This window comes from Ochlerotatus camptorhynchus, unplaced genomic scaffold (assembly GCF_037179485.1).
Source record: "Ochlerotatus camptorhynchus isolate MF236.1 unplaced genomic scaffold, CSIRO-AGI_Acam_v1.1 ptg000251l, whole genome shotgun sequence".
Classification (NCBI taxonomy): Eukaryota; Metazoa; Arthropoda; class Insecta; order Diptera; family Culicidae; genus Ochlerotatus; species Ochlerotatus camptorhynchus.
This window is the reverse complement of record NW_027040741.1, coordinates 4,225,713-4,244,754: the sequence shown is the minus strand read 5'-3', so window position 1 is coordinate 4,244,754 and position 19,042 is coordinate 4,225,713. Positions and strand designations below refer to the sequence as shown.

Below are 19,042 nucleotides of genomic sequence, written 5' to 3'. Positions count from 1 at the left end.
CGAATCATATGTACAGGGGGAGGGGAGTAGGGGGAGGGGGGTGTTCACAATATGCTCAAACAATAATGCGTGTAACGAGCCGTACCGCGATGGCAGCGTTGTCGACGGTTACTGAAAGAGCGACACATGTCTTTTCCGTGATGTTTAGAATTAAAACACACAAAAGCAGTTAAATCCGAACAGGATAAAACCCAAACTGGTTTCCTCGCTTTTGGTTGTTTGTAGATTTTCAGATGCTGTGTATTTATCCAAAAGCGGTGAAGATTTTTTGAGTGGCTTGGCAATGTTAATTAATGGTTAATTTATACGATGATGTCTTCCGTTGTTCGTACTGCTTTTCTCTATGTTAATCAGATTAATTTTTATGTTATTATGCTGGAAATTGCTTGTTCCATATGTGAGACAGATAAAACCACACAAAACACAGTTTAGATGCACAAGATAATGGTAAAGAACGGATGCCGAATGGAAATTGACTTGGCTGTACGATACCCGAGCAAAGCTGAAGATCAAATTGAAATCAAAATTTGCTGTTATGATGTAACTTATTTTGAATACTCCAGTTGATCTCATTTTGGTTGACTTAACGGTTAACACAGCAAAAATGAGAGCAAAATTTTAAACTGTTGAAGCAAACGGAAAACTAATCCTGCTTTCAATGAAATCAATTTGATTACTGATTTTGCATTCATAATGTTTTACTGAATACGGGCCTAGAGTAAATGGTTACCATTCATGTTTCTCAAGCTGAAAGACTTAGGCTCCAATCTCACCGCGGGCAAGTCACGAATGACCTAAAATGTGTTAAACAAATCAGATAAACGATAATCATTAGTTCAACGACAGATGAATTTCAATTAAATTTTAAACAAGACGTAAACAGCAGAACTTCAAGTTAAGTTGCTTTCATTTAAAACGTCTTGACTGCATAATGAAAGCACAATATGATATCAGACTTATGTCGCAACATTTGAAATCAAAATGAGTTTTCATTATGATAGGAACTGCACACTTTAATATCAATTTGCTTTCATTTTGTTAACCGACTTTGCTCGGGTAGGCACCACTGAGAAATTAAAAAAAAAACTAATGTTCCAGCATTCCCTCTAGCACACGTGCTTTGAAAAAAATAATCTAATAAATCTAGGGCAACATGTGAAAAGGTCCTATGCGTCAAATGTAAACAATGACGTCAAAACGTCGATTTTTCACGGATATGGACTGGTTCAGACAACCCGACACCAGCATCTTGCAGAGAAAGTTTCCTCTATGAGTTGGTATATTTAGTTAGTTTGCGTGGACGTGTGATTCGTAAGCAAGCGACGTTCAAAGTCATTGTTTACAATTGGCTTTTGTATGCCCTTTTCCTACATGCAAAATCTAGAAATTTCATTCCAATTGGTCTGGGTGATGCACTCCGAGGTCTACTCATCCGCTTCCTAGTAACGTCATCCGAGATGCTACGATGATTTGCACGCATTTGAAATCCCTTCAAGATCCATATCTGCTTCCAACAAGTCGAGACTAAGTTCGTTCCAGAAACTCTTGCTGATAAAACACGCTTGAGACGAGTAATCCAGAACAGTGTGGCAAGCGTGCGGCCGTCCATGTTTGTCCAAAACATTAGTGGACACGGTGGATTGGATGCGTCGAAATTATTATCGAGGGCCGGAATCAGAAATTTCATGGCCGGACCACCACTATGTAGTGTGAACAGCATACGATGTTGATGGAGCTTGTTGTTTGGTGGCGTGAGTGCAGCATGCAGCAGGGTGTGGTGGAGTAAGCCACATTTACGGCAGTTTACAGATCTACATGTTGCATCAGGATGCTTCTTGAGGCAATTGCGGCACTGCCTTTGAGAGCGTACCGCAAAAAGCCTTTACTCTGAGCTCATATGGATGAACCTACAAGTGCGGTAGAGTGGATTTGGCACAGTTGCCTGTATTTTACAGATTTTCTTGATGAATTATTGACCAAGAACCTGTATATACATATATACATATACAGATTATACAGACTTTTCGAGAATCAAAATAAGTTAGTTAAAAATATATTACGATTTAAGTTTTAATTTGCCTTCAGTTTGATTCAGTGTGTACATTACCAATTTCTGTAATGCTCTCGTGATTGTTCCCCGACCAAAGTAAAATATCAAATTGATAACAAGTTCTATGACCCTAAACTAAATGGATTGTTCATTGCCATTATAAAACCATCATAAATTAGATAGGATGCCAAATGGTTGCTGAATTGTTACTTGAGTACTATACTCAAAATCATTCTTGTTATGCTCAGCTGATGTTTTTCTCAATTCTGCATTCATTGAAGAAAATATAAGCAATGATAATACGAACGCAATCAGTGCGGCTCGCACAAGCACTCAGTAAATGCAAAATGAAGCGATTTTTGTTTCCATGATTTGTTTTCCGGTGGCAAAAGGCACCGGGAGACTTTATTACTGATTTCGAGTCGGTTGGAGTAAAGTACGCGAGACTTGTTAAGGTTATCAAATTCAACTAGATATCTACATATTTTTATAATTCTCGCATAACATTTGAAAAAGGTCTATCTGTCTTTATAAACATTACTTTGGTTATTCCTTCTTTGTCTGGATACTTTTCTATCGAGACAAAGAACGAATGACTTCCCCTGCAAAAGGTTCATCAGTGCTAAAACGCAGGGACGTAATTTAAAAAATTCCCTTATAACTAGAAGTCTCACAAGACTGCATATCCAAAATCCCTAGCAAATCTGTTTCAACAGTCGAACACTCTATCACAGTATTTTCATTTATGTTTTCTTATGTTTTGACCATATTCGCTCACTCATGTATCCTGCGCACCTGCAGTGGTGCAAAGTTCGAAAATTAAAGACTTACATCCGGTGGCTGCTTGCTTGACATCCACACAAGTGTACGAGGTGTATATACGGACTATTCTATGACGGGAATAAAAATAAGAGATTTTTATGCTAAATGGAGGGGCACTGGATAAATTCTTACTTCAAGTGAATGGTTCGAAAGCAGCTATAAATTTAAGACGAAGAAAATCAGTCTAAATTATGGTTTACCGAACCCTCATAAATCCAAAATTGTTACTGTTGTAGTGATAGTGAAAACAATGGAAACAGTTTAGGTGCTTCAGTAAACGGTGATGAAAGTGGTCTGACGTCTCCCGAGGCAGTGGAGAGATAGCTGCCTGTTTTCAATTATCGGAATGACGCATATTATTTCTACAAATCTGGAATTGTAACGGCGCCGGTGGTGTAGTGGTAAGCGTGATTACCTCTCACCCCAGCAGGCCTGGGTTCAATCCCAGTCGGCGCCGCCGGGATTTTCTGAGGCATAACATATCTGATCACGCCTTCCTTCGGATGGGAAGTAAAGCCGTTGGTCCCCGGTTCATGAGTTGATGGGTCGATAGGTAGGGTCCAGGTGTGGGAGCTGCCTTCCTGGCACGTCGGTAGCATTGGTGCTCAGCACGGAAAACAAGATCGACGGAAAAACAAACCAAAGGAAAAAAAAAGTTGGAGGGTGGTGTACAATACACAACCACATTGTTGACGTAGGACTACGAAAGTTTTGTTCGATTTTCTAGTTTGTTGTTTCGGATATTACTTTGGAATTAAGTGAATTTCATAATTCAACTCTTTTGTAGAAAGTTGTGGTGGCCCTGAACTGTGATGGTTTCTTTATGGCAACCTTTGCTATAATCACTGGACCTTGTGGTTATTCGCGTTTATACATATCACTTGCGCAGGAAATCAGTTTGGCACGGCATTGTGACCAGCATACCTTCCAGTAGCATGAAACGGGTGAAAATTTGCCCAAATCTGTCAATAAATTTGTTTGTTTTGCATTTGCTTATGGCAAAATACTGAACTTTTCGGGAACATTCACGCCAAAGAACTCACCAACACACTTTCTGTTACATGCCTCATGCATGTAACAAATGAAATTTTGATTGCCTTTCTTTTTGAACACGCCGGTAAAGTACACAGACTCCTCCCATCATGTGTAGTTTGCTATCAAGTAGCGACACTGGCTCCTCTTCTTTTGTACTCTCTGTTTTTTTAAGTCTATACTCTATGTACTCTGTATTATTTAACGGTTCGGACGATTTCGAAGATCTCGCGCAGCAGGAGAATGCAACGATGAGGGTTTCTCAGTTTATGAAAGTGAAACGGAATAATTTAACCCACCGATAAGACTAAAACAGAACATAATTTATTTCCCTAACAAATTATTTGATTTTTGTATCATTTTGATGTATTTAGTGACAAATTGAATGGGTTACTATATATAAATTCTATTCTATCTCTTTTCTGAAATGAACTTGGTTTGTTTTGTTACGTTGGTGATAAGTTTTAACCCCCGAAACCGTACAAAGTGCGTCCCTGTCGCTTCAGAGTGTAGACGACATCCATGGCCGTGACGGTTTTGCGCTTGGCGTGTTCAGTGTAGGTGACGGCATCACGGATTTTTCTAGGAACACCTTCAGTACGCCTCAGGTTTCTTCAAAGATGTAACTGGAAATACGCTAGACACCACCATGTCGAGCCAGACGACGGATGGCAGAACCTTCCGATGACGCTTGGCGCCTTCTTTTCCAAGAGCTTTGTCTCCCTTGCCACGACCAGTCATTGTTGCTTGATGTTTGTCGTTGAACGGGTGAATCGGAACTAAGCCGGTACCATATTTTCTCGCTTCCCATTGGCTACATACAGTCATGATGATGCAGCTTTGTCGATATAGGGAAATTCTGCGTGATAACATCCAGGGCCTGCCATCCGTCGTCTGGCTCGACATGGTGGTGTCAAGCGTATCTCCGGTCTGATTTACGAGGAAACCCGAGGTGTGCTGAAGGTGTTCCTAGAAATTATGATCCGTGATGCCGTCACCTGTACTGAACACGCCAAGCGCAAAACCGTCACGGCCATGGATGTCGTCTACTCTCTGAAGCGACAGGGACGCACTCTGTATGGTTTCGGAGGTTAAAACTTATCACCAACGTAACATTGGTGGCCCTGAAAAATTAGAAGTCATTTGAAAAAAGAGTTAGAATAGAATTTATATAGAGTATCCCCTGCTTCCAAGTTTGGTGACAGGAATACAACTCTGGAGAGCAGCGGCACCGGTGGTGTAGTGGTAAGCGTAATTACCTCTCACGCAGGTAAGCGTAAGCGGCGCCACTGGGATGTTCTGAGGCATAACATCTCTGATCACGCCTTCCTTCGGGATCACGCTCAGAGCCGTTGCTTCCCGGTTCATGAGTTGATGGGTCGATAGGTAGGGTTCAGATGTGGGTAGCATTGGCGCTCAGCACGGAAAACAAATCCAAGGAAAAAAACGGAGAGCATTTTGTGTGGTCGTTGTGGGCGTGTGGTTCTGAATTGGCAGCAAAATGTTCCGCAATTGCATCCTCCCTATTCGTACACGCCCTAAGATCGCAGGTGAATGTCACTTCGACTTGTTTCATCTAGGAACCATTCTCTGATGACTGTGTTGGGGAAGCAGCATATGCATGTACGTAATTGGTGGATTTTTAGTTATTTTGAAGCTTTTGGACAATGCTTGAAATTTACCACTTTTCAAAAGTTTCAATTTGAAAATCAACAGTCAAAAGCATTGTTATCGATGCGTAGAAATATTTCTGATCGATTGGTGATAATTTTTTTGAAATTGGTCCAGGAGCAGCTGAGTTATTAATGTTCAAAATCTTTCATAATTTCATCTGTCGGTTTTCATAAAGTGTACCCCCATCTTCCCGAAAGACGTAGTCCCAGGCATGGAAAATCATTTACATTCATTACATGCATTCATTTACATTCATTTGCCTCTAACTATTTTCTTCAACAGCATTCCGCAAAATGATTTACAGAGCTTTAGTAGGGTTTGTTATAAGCTACAATTTTTGACCAAAACTCAAATCTGTATCTCTTATGCATCACGAATTAGAGCAGGCAGAACTTGTTACTATTTTTCAGTGAATGTAAAATACAATCATTGAAAAACAGTAGTGGCTTCTGTTATCTCTGGTTCGTCATGCATAAGAGATATGGATTTAAGTTGTTAACAAAAGTTGTAGCTTATAACAAAACCTACAAAAGTTCAATACATCATTTTGCGGAATTCTGTTGATAAAAATAGTTAAGGGCAAATGAAAGTAAATGAATGTACGAAATGAATGCAAATGATTTTCCATGCCTGCGTAGTCCTACGTCAAAAAAAAATCTGGAATTGTAGGCTAGGTATACAGAGAAGCAGTGGAAATGGGACAAATAAAATCCTAAGTGGCCGTTGTAGACGTAAAACTATCGAAAGAATTAAGGGAGTTGTGGGAATGGAAAAAGAAGCAAAACTCAAGGCACCTACCGGAAAAAAAGAAAGAACTGCTGACTTGATGGTACTCTGCATCACACTCCGTAAAGTATTTGTTTTCACATTTCGGCCCCACTAGTTAAACGAATTTGCCATTAAGTCACAATTTATGAATTAATTATATCCGCATCTGTCTAATTTCAGGTACACTGGTTCTTCTGTGGCGACGAGGAGCCAACGTACTAACGGCATCTCAGTTGATGGTGACACGGGACGAACGGATACGACTGGTAAATGGTTACAATCTGGAAATTTCCGAACTGGAACCACAGGACGCTGGTGACTACGTGTGTCAAATCAGCGACAAGATCAACAAGGACCAGGTGCACACCGTAGAAATTCTCGGTAAGTTATATTTTCTATCACCCCCATACTTCGAAGGTGCTGCAAAATCACGTGGAACAAACCACGTAGCTAATTATCCCCATCCAAAATGAGTACTCGTGGGAAAATTTCCCTGCTTCTTGATTTCGAAGTTGAAGAAGCTATAAGTCAGCCACAATAAATTTTCCAGGTGAAAAGCTTGAAGTTATTTGCGTGTTGCCACAAATACTACCACGAGCGCGAGCTTATCCTCCCGCCACTTATGTATGCGCTTGAGAAGTAGTGAGTAGGTGCTCATGTCATTGTGGTGATAGCCTGGTGTACATAAACGTATGAGGAGCTAGCGACCATGTGGGGTTGGAAATGCAGAGAAGCAATTTGGAAATTATTACAACTTTGTTTTCTTTCATTAAGGATCCTCATTGGTCTCCTCGCGAATGCTTGCTTGTATACAGAGAGGTACCGTTGTTTGCGGATGAAGTTTTAGCTGGTATTCCATTTTCCCAATTACTACCTACCTGTTCTTTGGTAGTAAGAATACGGACCGTAAATGTTATATTTATTACCAAAAACCAGGAATCAAGGAATCCAGAAAAGAAAAAAATACTGGCTAAAACTCCATCCGCAAACAACGGTACCTCTCTGTATGCGTTTGCATGCAGGGGAGTGCCACCCTTGGCTAAGAGAAAGTTGAATCTTATAGACAACGCTTAGTTGTTTCTAGCAGTAGGTCTCCCGAGCGTGTTGGCCGCAGAGCAGAGCAAGTTTTTCTGCCTTTTCTTCGTGCAGGTTTGGAGGCACACTTCCCAGCAGAACCAGGCCTGCATATGAGAAGGATGGGCGGAAAAGTATCATTTGCTCGTTAGTCGTGCAGTTTATGGGTACACCAGGGCGTGAGATCGGTGCGAAAGGGACACGTATCAGTGCCAGTAGGAGTATAAATTTAGTTGGAAAATGTGCATAAAATTTTATTAAACTAATATAATACCTATTATTATATCGTTTATGGTGGCCTGGAGGCAGGGTTATTGCTTTCGATGAGAGAGCTAACTGTCTGCTTCTTGTATGCTGGAGAATGTTTACTCGGAGCATTGGAGCTATCGCTCGAAGAAATCAACAGATTGTTGGAATGTGTGGTTATTCAGGAAATTTATATGAAATAAGTTATAGGAACTATAATGAATATTAACTACTTTGATTTTGAAAGCAAAAATTTCTGATAAATAATGGGCACGAGCTGCAATGAACACAACAATCAAAAGCAATGTAGGGTTAACTACCTTATTTCCGCCCTATTAAGCACAACCCGCACTTAGTCTTTCTTAATCTAGCGCAGTTTAGCACCAAACGAAATGTTATTATTACTGATGGCTTCCAAATTTATTTACCTTTCCGTACGTACCGTAAGATTTGATAAAGAGAAACCAATTGTTGAGATATTGTCAAAAGTCTAACACTGCTTCTTGACGCCACACTCGGCCTACGGATTCTAAACTTGGCCTAACGCATTGAAACGCAATTGAAACGCCAATGAATTCACTTCGGCCTATCGGATGAAGATAAAACATGATTCGGTCGGAGCGCTTCTTTTGTTTTTTGGAATAATGGGTTCAAACCTTCATATCACGTATTCTCATTGACTTCGTTCGGTAGCTTATTAACTTATGTATCGTACCAAACGCATAATTGACTTGTTAACTCTGAAATCATGGATTTATTTGAAGTTTTCTGCTCGATAGGCCCAAAATGGGCGATTAGGCCGAAGTAGTGCTCTACCCTATCAGAAATAGTGCAAATGTTTACTTGTGAGTTCTGCAATTTACAAAATTAAATTTCTCACTCCATGGATGCCAAAGCTTTACACCCCACTACCTTTTAGCTAGATGAAAGGAAAGCATTCTTTTAATCAGTTCATTGCATTTGATCCGGTTTACCACCAACGTCCATTAGACTAATCCTGACCCCACACGACCGTTTAAGTGGGAAATGCTTTCACTGCCATCGCTAAACTATGCACATCTATAAAGCTATCAAATACCGAATAGCGATACACGATTCCCAAAGTTTTGACGTTTCCCTTTCACCTTCCGTGCGGGTACGTCGTGCACTCATCGTTCAAGATTGATTATATTGAAAGCAGATTGCTACCGTAATCAGAACGAGACTGCTTCTCCAACCGCCCGAGCCACTGCCAATCCATTCGTAAATGTTTTGATAGATTATCAGCATGGAACATGGATTGATTTATTCAAAACACGTGTTTTCCATCGATCCGGTATGACGATGTTAGGTAGAAGAGTGCGTTCGTAAAGAACATCGACTGAAATGTTCTCAATATAGGAGAAAAAGCACGTTCCAAATCTATGAAAGTGAAACTCTAGCATAACAAGGGAAGTGGTCCTGAGTCCTGAGACATTCTAGACACTATTTCACCTTCCATTGCTGGATTCCGTAACACGATCAGGGGGAATTCAGGAGGAATGCTTACACAGATAAAAATTCTAAATTTTACTACATCCATGCATGCAAACATTCATGCATATAAACTTTCTTTTCACGTAAAATAGCAGCTTACAAGAAATGTTGCAAACAAAGGTGGACAATTGCATACAATAAATGGAATATTGCATGACATGTGTCATTAGTTTTCACAATCTTAAATGTAAACTTGTATGATATATGACGCACCAATTATGTGCATCATAGCAACGGAGATTAACACTACTTTTTTTTAGCTGTGTATAAATATAGGTATGATTTGATCCGATACTTGATACTTGATGGGCGACGGTAAACAGGGCCGAATGAAGAAAGCTTTTTCATTGGTATAGGACCCGTCACCATAAAAGTTGAGTGGCCTACACAGTTCGAAAAAGTAGTGTAAATTTCTATTTAATATGATGCACATAAATAGAGCGTAACATGTAAGTATGTTTACATTATAAATCGTGTAAAGTTCTGAGACTTTTCATGAAATGTTGCAAATATTGTATACAAAAGAACATCTTTCTAAACAACATTGCTAACAAGTTGCTCGTTAGCGTGAAATGGAATACTTTTTTACGTGAATGAATATTTACATCATAATTAAAATTCAGAATTTTTGCTTAATGATGTCCTTAACTTAAAGAAAGCAGTGCCTATGGAGTCCCATCGCCGATGGCGGTGTGTCTGCTGTGATTTTAGTCCATAGAGCGTCGAATATAATTTCTTAATCCTAAACTTTATCACCTCATGTAAAGGGTTAGTAAGGGTTAATTTGTTATAAAATGTGTTTGTGATAGTTTCTATGCTTTCCCCAATTCTACCTAGATTTACTGGGTGTATAATTTTTATGGATCCTGTTTCAATTTTACAATTAGTTTCCTTAATTTGTGCGATGGGATCATTAACAATGTTAGAAAATGGTTCACATGATGCAAGGGAAAACGCGGTGCATAGTAAAAAAGAAATACACATTATCTGTTAAATTTAAATTAGTGTGTTAGTTTTTATGTTACTTGTTAACAATTCAAACCGTTTTTATGTTACTTCATACGCGAAGTTTGCGATTTTGGTAGGAAATGCTAACATGAAGCTTTAGTGTGATAATTTATTAGCTAGATAATGATTTTTAGAAGAGGGCAGCTGGATAGTTCCGTTAGAGTACGGCAGTATGAAAATTGAATAGAAGTTTAAAATGAGCGAAGGGCCATTAAGGCGATACGGCACGTCATGCAACAATGGCTGTCCCCACAATCATAAAATAAACATGTTTTTGGTATGCTTACGAAAGACATCTTCCAAGAAAATAGTAAATTACTAATTACATACCTTAAAAAATGGGCCAAAATTGTATGAATAAGATCTGGATACATATTTGTATACTTTCCCAACAAAATATTGCCAATTTGATCACGCATTCGCAATAATTGCATTAAACGATCAGTCGATTTTGTTCTGCTCTGGGCATGTAATTAAAATCACTGTTTTCACTAGCTTTCACTTCTCAGAACCACACTAAAAACAATTACGACACGTGCTTCTACAAGCACTTTCAAGGTAATTCACTTTTAGAGATGATATTTACTTAAATAATATCATTTGCATCGTTAAAAACGCGAGCCGCGAATAAATTTGAAAGCTGAAATCGTTTTGTTTACCTTTTGTCTACACACCACATTACGAAGGTGTGTGTACGAATCATCTATCATCATATCCAGTGTTGTCAATTTAATTGAAACAAAGTATTTAAAAACAAAGTTTTTATTGCTTTTGAACGTTCTTCAACTGTGTTCAATTAAGAAACCATCACTAATAAAAATTAAAAACAATTTCTTATATTGTTTTTCCAGAAAAGAAATGGAAGTAAATAAATCTACAAATCTTCTAAAGAAAACATATTTTTCATTCTGGTTGCACTGATCGAAGCCATCAGCTGATATTAAAAAGGCGGGAAAAGAATGCTGCAAAAACAAAAACATACACGATAAGAAAAAACGATCTAGCGGCCAGATCACATTTACCTACTTTAAGCGGAGACGAACCAGCCCAGGGCTGAAAGTCTCCTTAATAAAGATATAAAAAAAAAAAATTACCTACTTTTAACTTTGAGTATACTCACGATCATATTCACCTACTCTTGGGTATAACTGACTTACTTTTGGGTAGAAAGCGAATTTTCAATTCCATACGATTTGAACACAAGTAAATGAAAATACCTTGACTAACTTTACCTACTTCTGGCTTCCTGCAATAAAGTGGCGAGATGTGTGAAAAAAACTTACTTTTGGGTACTTTTTTCTTATCATGTACCTGGAGGTTTGAGTGCTGGAATCATTTTTGGACCGGTCGTATGTAACCAAAGTGTAAAAAGTGCTTCGAATTAATCAACTACTATAATTACTTGACTTGGTTGGCCTTGGTGGCTAGGTGTATGATATTTTTCTGTATAGAAAGGGATGTCCTTGAGAGGTGGTAGATCGTCAATTTTGGCAAATTGAATAGAAATTTAGTAATGGTGTCAAAATTGGATGATAAATAGATAATCTTTAAAAGATGATAAAGGTTGAAATTCACAGTAAGATATATATCACTTTTTCTCTAATTTTCTATTTATTTTAATAATTGTTACACATTCGACCTATTAATAACGAACTCTAGCAGTTATGTTTATACTGTCCTACAGCATCAATGATAATCATTTCACTGACACAAAGAAACAAGAGGAAAAAAGTAGAAGGGTCTGTGCCTAGGGGCATGAACAGAAGCTTGACGTAGGATCGCTAGTGGACGGAATAAATGTGAAGAGCATTTAGTTCTTTTAATTGAACAATTATCTATTATCTCAACTCTTTCCGTTTTTGAATTGTAGGCGTACCATGTAGTAATCTTTTTCAAAGAGAAAGCTGATTAAGAGAATCAATCAAAATCACTTGCACCTCTGCTTCCAAGTTTGTGTGGCCGTTGGGGGCTTGTGGTTCTGAATATGGACAAACAAGCACAGATAAATTCTATTCCAACTCTTTACTGATGTAAGCTTGATGGCCCTGAAAAGGGCCGTTTTATTGAAGGAGACATCCATGGCCACTTACGCTTGGCGTGTTTAGTGTAGGTGACAGCATCACGGACCTCATTTTCCAGGAACACCTTCAGCACACCTCGTAATGCCATACAGCAGTGCTCTTTTATATCTTTTCAGGTTAAAGCAGAATGATGTGCAACCAAGTGGTATAAAAGTTACAAAGACTCCTCCCATTATGAGTAGTTTGCTATCAAGTAGCGACACTGGCTCTTTTCCTTTTGCGTACACGGCGAATGAGGACGACCCAAATTTGAGTTTAGTTCACTCATTATCGCCAAAAGTGCAGGAGTTCAGCGATGAGTAAATTTGTCTCATGGTTTCCTGTGGAAAACCTAAAAAATCTTCCAGAAAATGAGGAAATTGACGAAAATTTTATTCAGTCTCGGCACTCTCTTTCGTAAATAAGTCGGCTTCACAAATGTTGCCTGCTGTCTTCGTCGAATTAGATGCTAGATTGTTGCTTCTTCCATCGAAAATATCCGGCCGTGGCGATTCAAAATTGATCAAGGTTGATCAAAATAATTTGTACACCTGCTTCCAGTTTGATTACATGAGCATTTTGTGTGATGGTTGGTTCTGAATATGGACAAACAGACATATGAATTCTATTCCTACTCTTTACTGTAATAATCTTGGTGGCCCTGAAAAGAGCCGTTTTGTTGCCAAAGTTGGTGATGATTTAACCTCCGAAATCAAACAGAGTGCGTCTCTGTCACTTCAAAACGTAGATGACATCCATGGCCGCTTACGCTTGGCGTGTTTAGTGTAGGTGACAGCATCACGGATCTCATTTTTCAGGAACACCTTCAGCACACCTTGTAAATCAGAGATACGTCAGACACCGCCACGGCGAGCCAGATGACGGATGGTAGTTATCTCGAAGAATTTGCGTTTGGTTCTGAATATGGCGATGAGTTTGCAAAATATTTCACAATTTCATCCTCCCTATTCGCACGCGCCCGAGGATCGGAGGCGAATGACATTTCGACTTGTTTCGTCTGCTCTTTCGACTCTCTGACGACTGTGCTGGGGAAGCAGCATATGCATGTATGAAATTGGTGGATTTGTTAGTTATTTCGACGCTTTTTGACAATGTTGGATATTTATCAGTTTTTCAATAGTTTCTTGTTGAAAATCAACATTCTGAAGCATTATTATCGATGCGTAGCCATATTTCTGATCGATTGGTGATAAAAATTATTGAACTTGGATCTGGGGCAGCTGAGTTAATAACGTTCAAAATCTTTCTTAATTTGTTACATGTTCCATTTTCAGTTTTCACAAAGTGTACCCCCATATAGAAATCAAAGACGTAGTCCTACGTCAAAAAGAAAAAAAGCGTGACGTATCACCTTAATGCGACAGTATAAAGACAAACGCACACCTTTTACCTGACCCGTACGATGCACGCGGAGACTTGAAGTTTGTCTTCAAGTCTACAGACATACTTCAATACAGACATACTAAAGATCATTTTCTAGCTAATAAATTATCACGCTAAAGCTTCATGTTTGCATTTCCAACCAACTCTGGATTTGTTAGTTAATAACGATTTTATCAAGGCAATTTTTTGTAAGGCCTTGCGTTTTCTTTTCAATTTTATTTTGTGCAATTTGATGTTCCTTCATGACAGTTTTCTTCCTATTCTCCTTAACAATTTGTTTTCTGAATTTTTGTTTCTTTTAATTGGGGATGCCTGAAGTTTTAATGCAAATTTAATCGCCTACTGAAAAGGTTGGTTCTTTTTCCCTGTTATTATTATGTTTTTAATAAACTTTTTTCTGATGAGTTTCTAAGTTTTGAACAATTTCGTCAAAGATCTCATTCCTATAGTCGAGTATTCTCTGGAGATTTAGAGGTTTTTCTTCTTCCTCTTTAATTCCAAAAAATACGTCTATAGGCTTTATTTTCGTCGCAGAATGGGTGGTTGTGTTCGCTTAGAGTTGAATGAAACCGTTCTACGATTCCATTCACCTCACTATGCTCTGAAGGCGTGTAGTAAATTTCAAAGTTAAGTCTTTGAAGAAGACTACGTACTTCTATTGATTTTAGAGCGACTTCATTGTCGCACACAATCATTTTTGGGGTACCATGCGTTGTGAGTAATTTAATGATACCCCTTTTTATATCTGGAATAGAATGAGATTTTACTGGAATAAGTATGGCGTAACGCGACATTTTGTCTATACCAGAAATAAAAAGAATCGGGCTGGAAATAAATATGTCTACGTGAAAAATATTTAATGGTTTGTTGGGGTGTATTCGAACTTTACGCGATAAGTTTTCGAGACAAGTAAGACAGAGATTAACGAAAGAGGTTACCTTATTCTTAATCTTGGGAAATTAATTAATTTATCTTTATTAGGGAGGCTTTCAGCCTGGGGCTGGTTCGCCTCCAACTCTTGGGAAAGTAGAATTCCTTGGATAGTTATCCTCTATTCCCCGATGGGCTCGGCTGTGGGTTTCCTCAATCATTCTGTCTTGAATTACTTCTACTGGGATGTCCTGCAAGAGTGTTTGTGTTAATTTAATTTTGAAAATTTTATTTCGCGGGAAGTGACATTTAAAGGTTATTTGAAGAATATTTAACCATTCTTCAGGACAAAGAATACCGTTCATCCTCTTGGGATGCATGAATTCTTTAAATATATTCACCGCCATGGGTACTCCGAATGATATTCTGGTCATGGTCCTTCTGTATACATATGCCTGGAAATATTTGTTGATAATTTGTTTATCCCTTTTTATGATAAGGATCTGATGTTTGAATTGATTAAGGGATTTCTCAGTCATTTTAATTAATGTTTGAAGCGTAGGTTAACGGCTTGTGGTCGGTGTAGAGGCTGCATCTATATAGATAGGATTTGAAGTTCTTACACGCCCAATCGATGGCCAATAATTCCTTTTTGATTGCTGAGTATTTTTCCTCAGTTGTGTTTAGCGTGCGGGAAGCAAATGCAATTGGTTTGTCGGATCCGATGGGACCTTGAGACAATACCGCGCCTAAGGCAAAATTTGAAGCATCTGTTGTGAGAACGAAACGTTTTGAGAAATCTGGGTATTGTAGCACGTGGCTACTGGTTAGGATTTCTTTGCAACGGTGGAACGCTAAAATGAATTCCGGCGTGTGACAGATTGTTTCTCCTTTCCGGAGTTGTTGGGTTAAGGGCTTTGCAATTTTGACGAAGTCCTTAAAAAAAATTCTGTAGTAACCAGCTACACCCAGGAAGGCTCTCAATTCCTTCTCGTTCTTGGGAATTGGCCACTCTTGAATAACTCTGATCTTCTGGAGTAACTATATGACCTAGAAATGCAACCTCTTTCTGAAGGAGCTCGCATTTATCGAATTGTATTTTAAGGCTGTATTTCCGAAGTGTTTCTAGAATTTTTTTTAGGTTGACCAAGTGCTGTTGAAGGCTGGTCGAATAGATGATAATATCATCCATATACACCAGACATCTCACGCCAATGTGTTCACTGAGGACGTTATCCATCGCTCTTTGGAACGTGGCAGGTGCGTTTTTTTTAGCCCTAAAGGCATTTGCACATACTCGTAGTGACCTCCATCGACACTAAACGTACACAGCAAAAAAATAATTTTGATATCACATCAAAGTGGATGCACTTCAATCATGTGGAAAATTTCATGTAATTTTTATGACCACATAAATAAACAAATGCAGTAAAAGTAGCGTAATGTCAGTTCATGCATTGTATTAATGATAATTTTGTCCTTTTTAGCAAGTAATATTACACCATATTTTCGACATGATTGTAGTGCATCCACTTTGACGTGATATCAAAATTATTTTTTTGCTGTGTAGTTTTCTGAATATCATTTTTATGGACTTCTATTTGATGGAACCCAGATGCAAGGTCTAGGGTTGAAAAGTATTGGCACCTTCCCAATTTATCAAGGATGTCCGTGATATTGGGTATTGGGTATCGATCGTCTGTACACACTTAAAAATAACTATTTTTACACGAGACGTAATCCATTTCTGACGTAAATTATGGAACGTAAACAAACATGTCATGTAAGCAACGCCGGTGGTGTAGTGGTAAACGTGATTACCTATCACCCCAGTAGGCCTGGGTTCAATCCCAGTCGGCGCCGCCGGGATGTTCTGAGGGGAAGTAAAGCCGTTGGTTCCCGGTTCCTGGGTTGATAGGTCGATAGGTAGGGTCCAGGTGTGGGAGCTGCCTGCCTGGCGTCGGTAGCATTGGTGCTCAGCACGGAACACAGATCGACGGAAAACAAATCAAGGGGAAAAAAACATGTCTTGTAAAATTAAGTGTTCCCAAACCGAAACATACGCAACTCGACGAAAAGTACGATTGATTGAATTTATTTTCTCGTTTCTTTCGACTGATTCTTATGTCATTTAGGCCGCTTGCATGTGTTGGTCTCAGGGGATGGAAATTTACATGACTTTTTGGTAGTGTGCAGGAGGCTGGCAACCCCATATCAATCCTATACGTTTAACAGTAGGCAAGATCACGGGCCTTATGCCTTATTTAAGTACGGCCCGCCTGACGTATACATGGTGGAAAGGGACGGATAACCGTGTTGTAAGCAGAAAGACAAGAGCAGATGATAGCATCAAAAACATGGCAAAAACAAAAACATCAAAATGATGGCCAGCCCTGGTAGTGTGTAGTCTTTTGATTAAGAACGATCACCAGTCGCCATTCTTGCGTACCAGAAGCATCAATCTTTTTTTTCCTTTGGTTTGTTTTTTCCGTCGATCTTGTTTTCCGTGCTGATCACCAATGCTACCGACGTGCCAGGAAGGCAGCTCCCACACCTGGACCCTACCTATCGACCCATCAACTCATGAACCGGGGACCAACGGCTTTGAACCCAGGCCTGCTGGGGTGAGAGGTAATCACGCTTACCACTACACCACCGGCGCCGTTAGTCAATCTTCTTTGGCACTATCCAAATGGGTGAGGACCAGGGGCTATTGGATGGCCGAATAATGCCTTGGTTCAACATTTTAACTATTTGCCGCTGGACGTCTTCTCGATGACAGAAGGGGTAGCGATAGTTCTTCGTATAGACGGGCAGATCATCTTTTGTATTGATCTGATGTCTCACGGCATTAGAAAACGTAAGTTCTCCATCATTGTCGTGGAAAACCTCTGGAAATTGTTTCAAAACGCTGAGAAGCTTATCTTCTTCTCCTGCGTTCTGATTTTCTGTTTTGTTGTCGCTCTAGATTGTTTTTCTTATCATCCATTTTAAATGATTCGGGAGAAATTTCTTCAAAACCTTACTCGAGGTTACGGGCTACAATCTATTAACAGGTAGGGAAGGAATCAAGGAAAAAATACAGAATGATGCGATTGATGGCTGATTGATGTATGTCCACCGCCGTTGAATGGCTGATTTAAGAAGATTTACCATACACACTTAGAAATAACTAATTTTACAAGTGACGGAATCCATATTTGACATAAAAGATGAGACGTAAACAAACATTTCATGTAATATTAATTGCTCCGAGACTGAAAAGTTCGTTACTAGACGAAAAGTACGTTCGGTTGAGCTATATTTCGTGTCTGTTATGACTCAACTTTATGTCAAAATTGACGCTCGTATATGTCACTCTCAAATTTGCATGATTTTTTCTACGTGTGTAGGAGATGCAGGTGGTGACAGGAAAGTGCCCTTGACCTCTCTCCAGATGGTTGTTTACAACTGCAACAAAACATAAATAGAGGGGCTTGGGAAGGGACAAAAATGCGAGAACAGAAATTAAAATAATTGCACTAACAGACAAAACACTGTCACACTCTCAAACGTTAGTAATTTTAAACGTCAAAGCTAGTTGCTACAAAAGAGTTTTCAACATTGGAATCATCAATACAATAATGCTCCTCATGGAGTCAGACAATGTTTCGAGAATGCAATCCACAATTTTAGAAAACGTGAACATTACTTCATGTTGTCCTGGTTGTGGAACTGGAACATCTGGATCCTTGGAAGTCCCGGAAAATTCCTATCAAAATCAAATGATTTGAAACCCTGTGAAGGGGCTTTTGGAACATTACCGCTCGGACATCCACGATAAATCACTCATAGCTCGAAAAGCAGTGCCAAGTTGCATTCAAAAATCCATATTTGTAAACATTGCTTAAAAGTTGCTCCTTTGCGAAAAATTAAATAGAAGTTTACCTGAGTGAATGTTCACATCACAATTAACCCAAGAGCATTCGCTTCAAATCACTGGCAAATTAACGTTATTTTTGCAAGCGAATAAAAAGGGAAGTTTCACGTAAATTAATCTGGATTTTCATTGTATTTCAAGATAAAATCTCAATCTTTCTAGTGATGTATAAACGTTTTAAAAATTACTAAGGAAATTGATGATACAAATCACGTTTCAATTGAGTTTTTTTTTGTCGCGTGTTTTCAGTGCATCTGGTAGGTTTTTTTTTGTCTGTGCTGCGATGTTGGATAATGGCAAAGATATCATATCAAGAAGACTGGTAACTTTGCCAGAATCCAAGCGACAGATACAAAAGCGCTGCGCTTGAGTGAAGGTGGAAGCAACGCATAGAAAAATGAGCAAATACACGAACCTTTCTTCTGAGGATGTAATCTTTGCTATCAAATACGTTCAAAGCATTTACCTTTGAGCGGCAGATGACGCGTTTGTACCTGTCTCATAGCGTTGCCAGTCTTCTTGATTTGTTGTCTTCGATAATGGGTAGGCAGTGTTCAATTTGATACAATCGGACTATCGAATAACAGACTATCGCGTGAC

The 19,042-nt window shown here is 39.0% G+C and overlaps 1 protein-coding gene across 1 annotated transcript in view; it reads left to right on the top strand.

Annotated features, from left to right (window-relative positions):
* klg (klingon) overlaps positions 1–19,042 on the top strand; it is a 468,581-nt gene that overhangs the window by 265,414 nt on the left and 184,125 nt on the right. The window contains exon 3 of the mRNA XM_065226477.1: positions 6,527–6,727. Coding sequence (XP_065082549.1) covers positions 6,583–6,727 — 145 coding nt within the window. The 5' untranslated portion in view covers positions 6,527–6,582. The remainder of the gene's footprint in view (positions 1–6,526; positions 6,728–19,042) is intronic.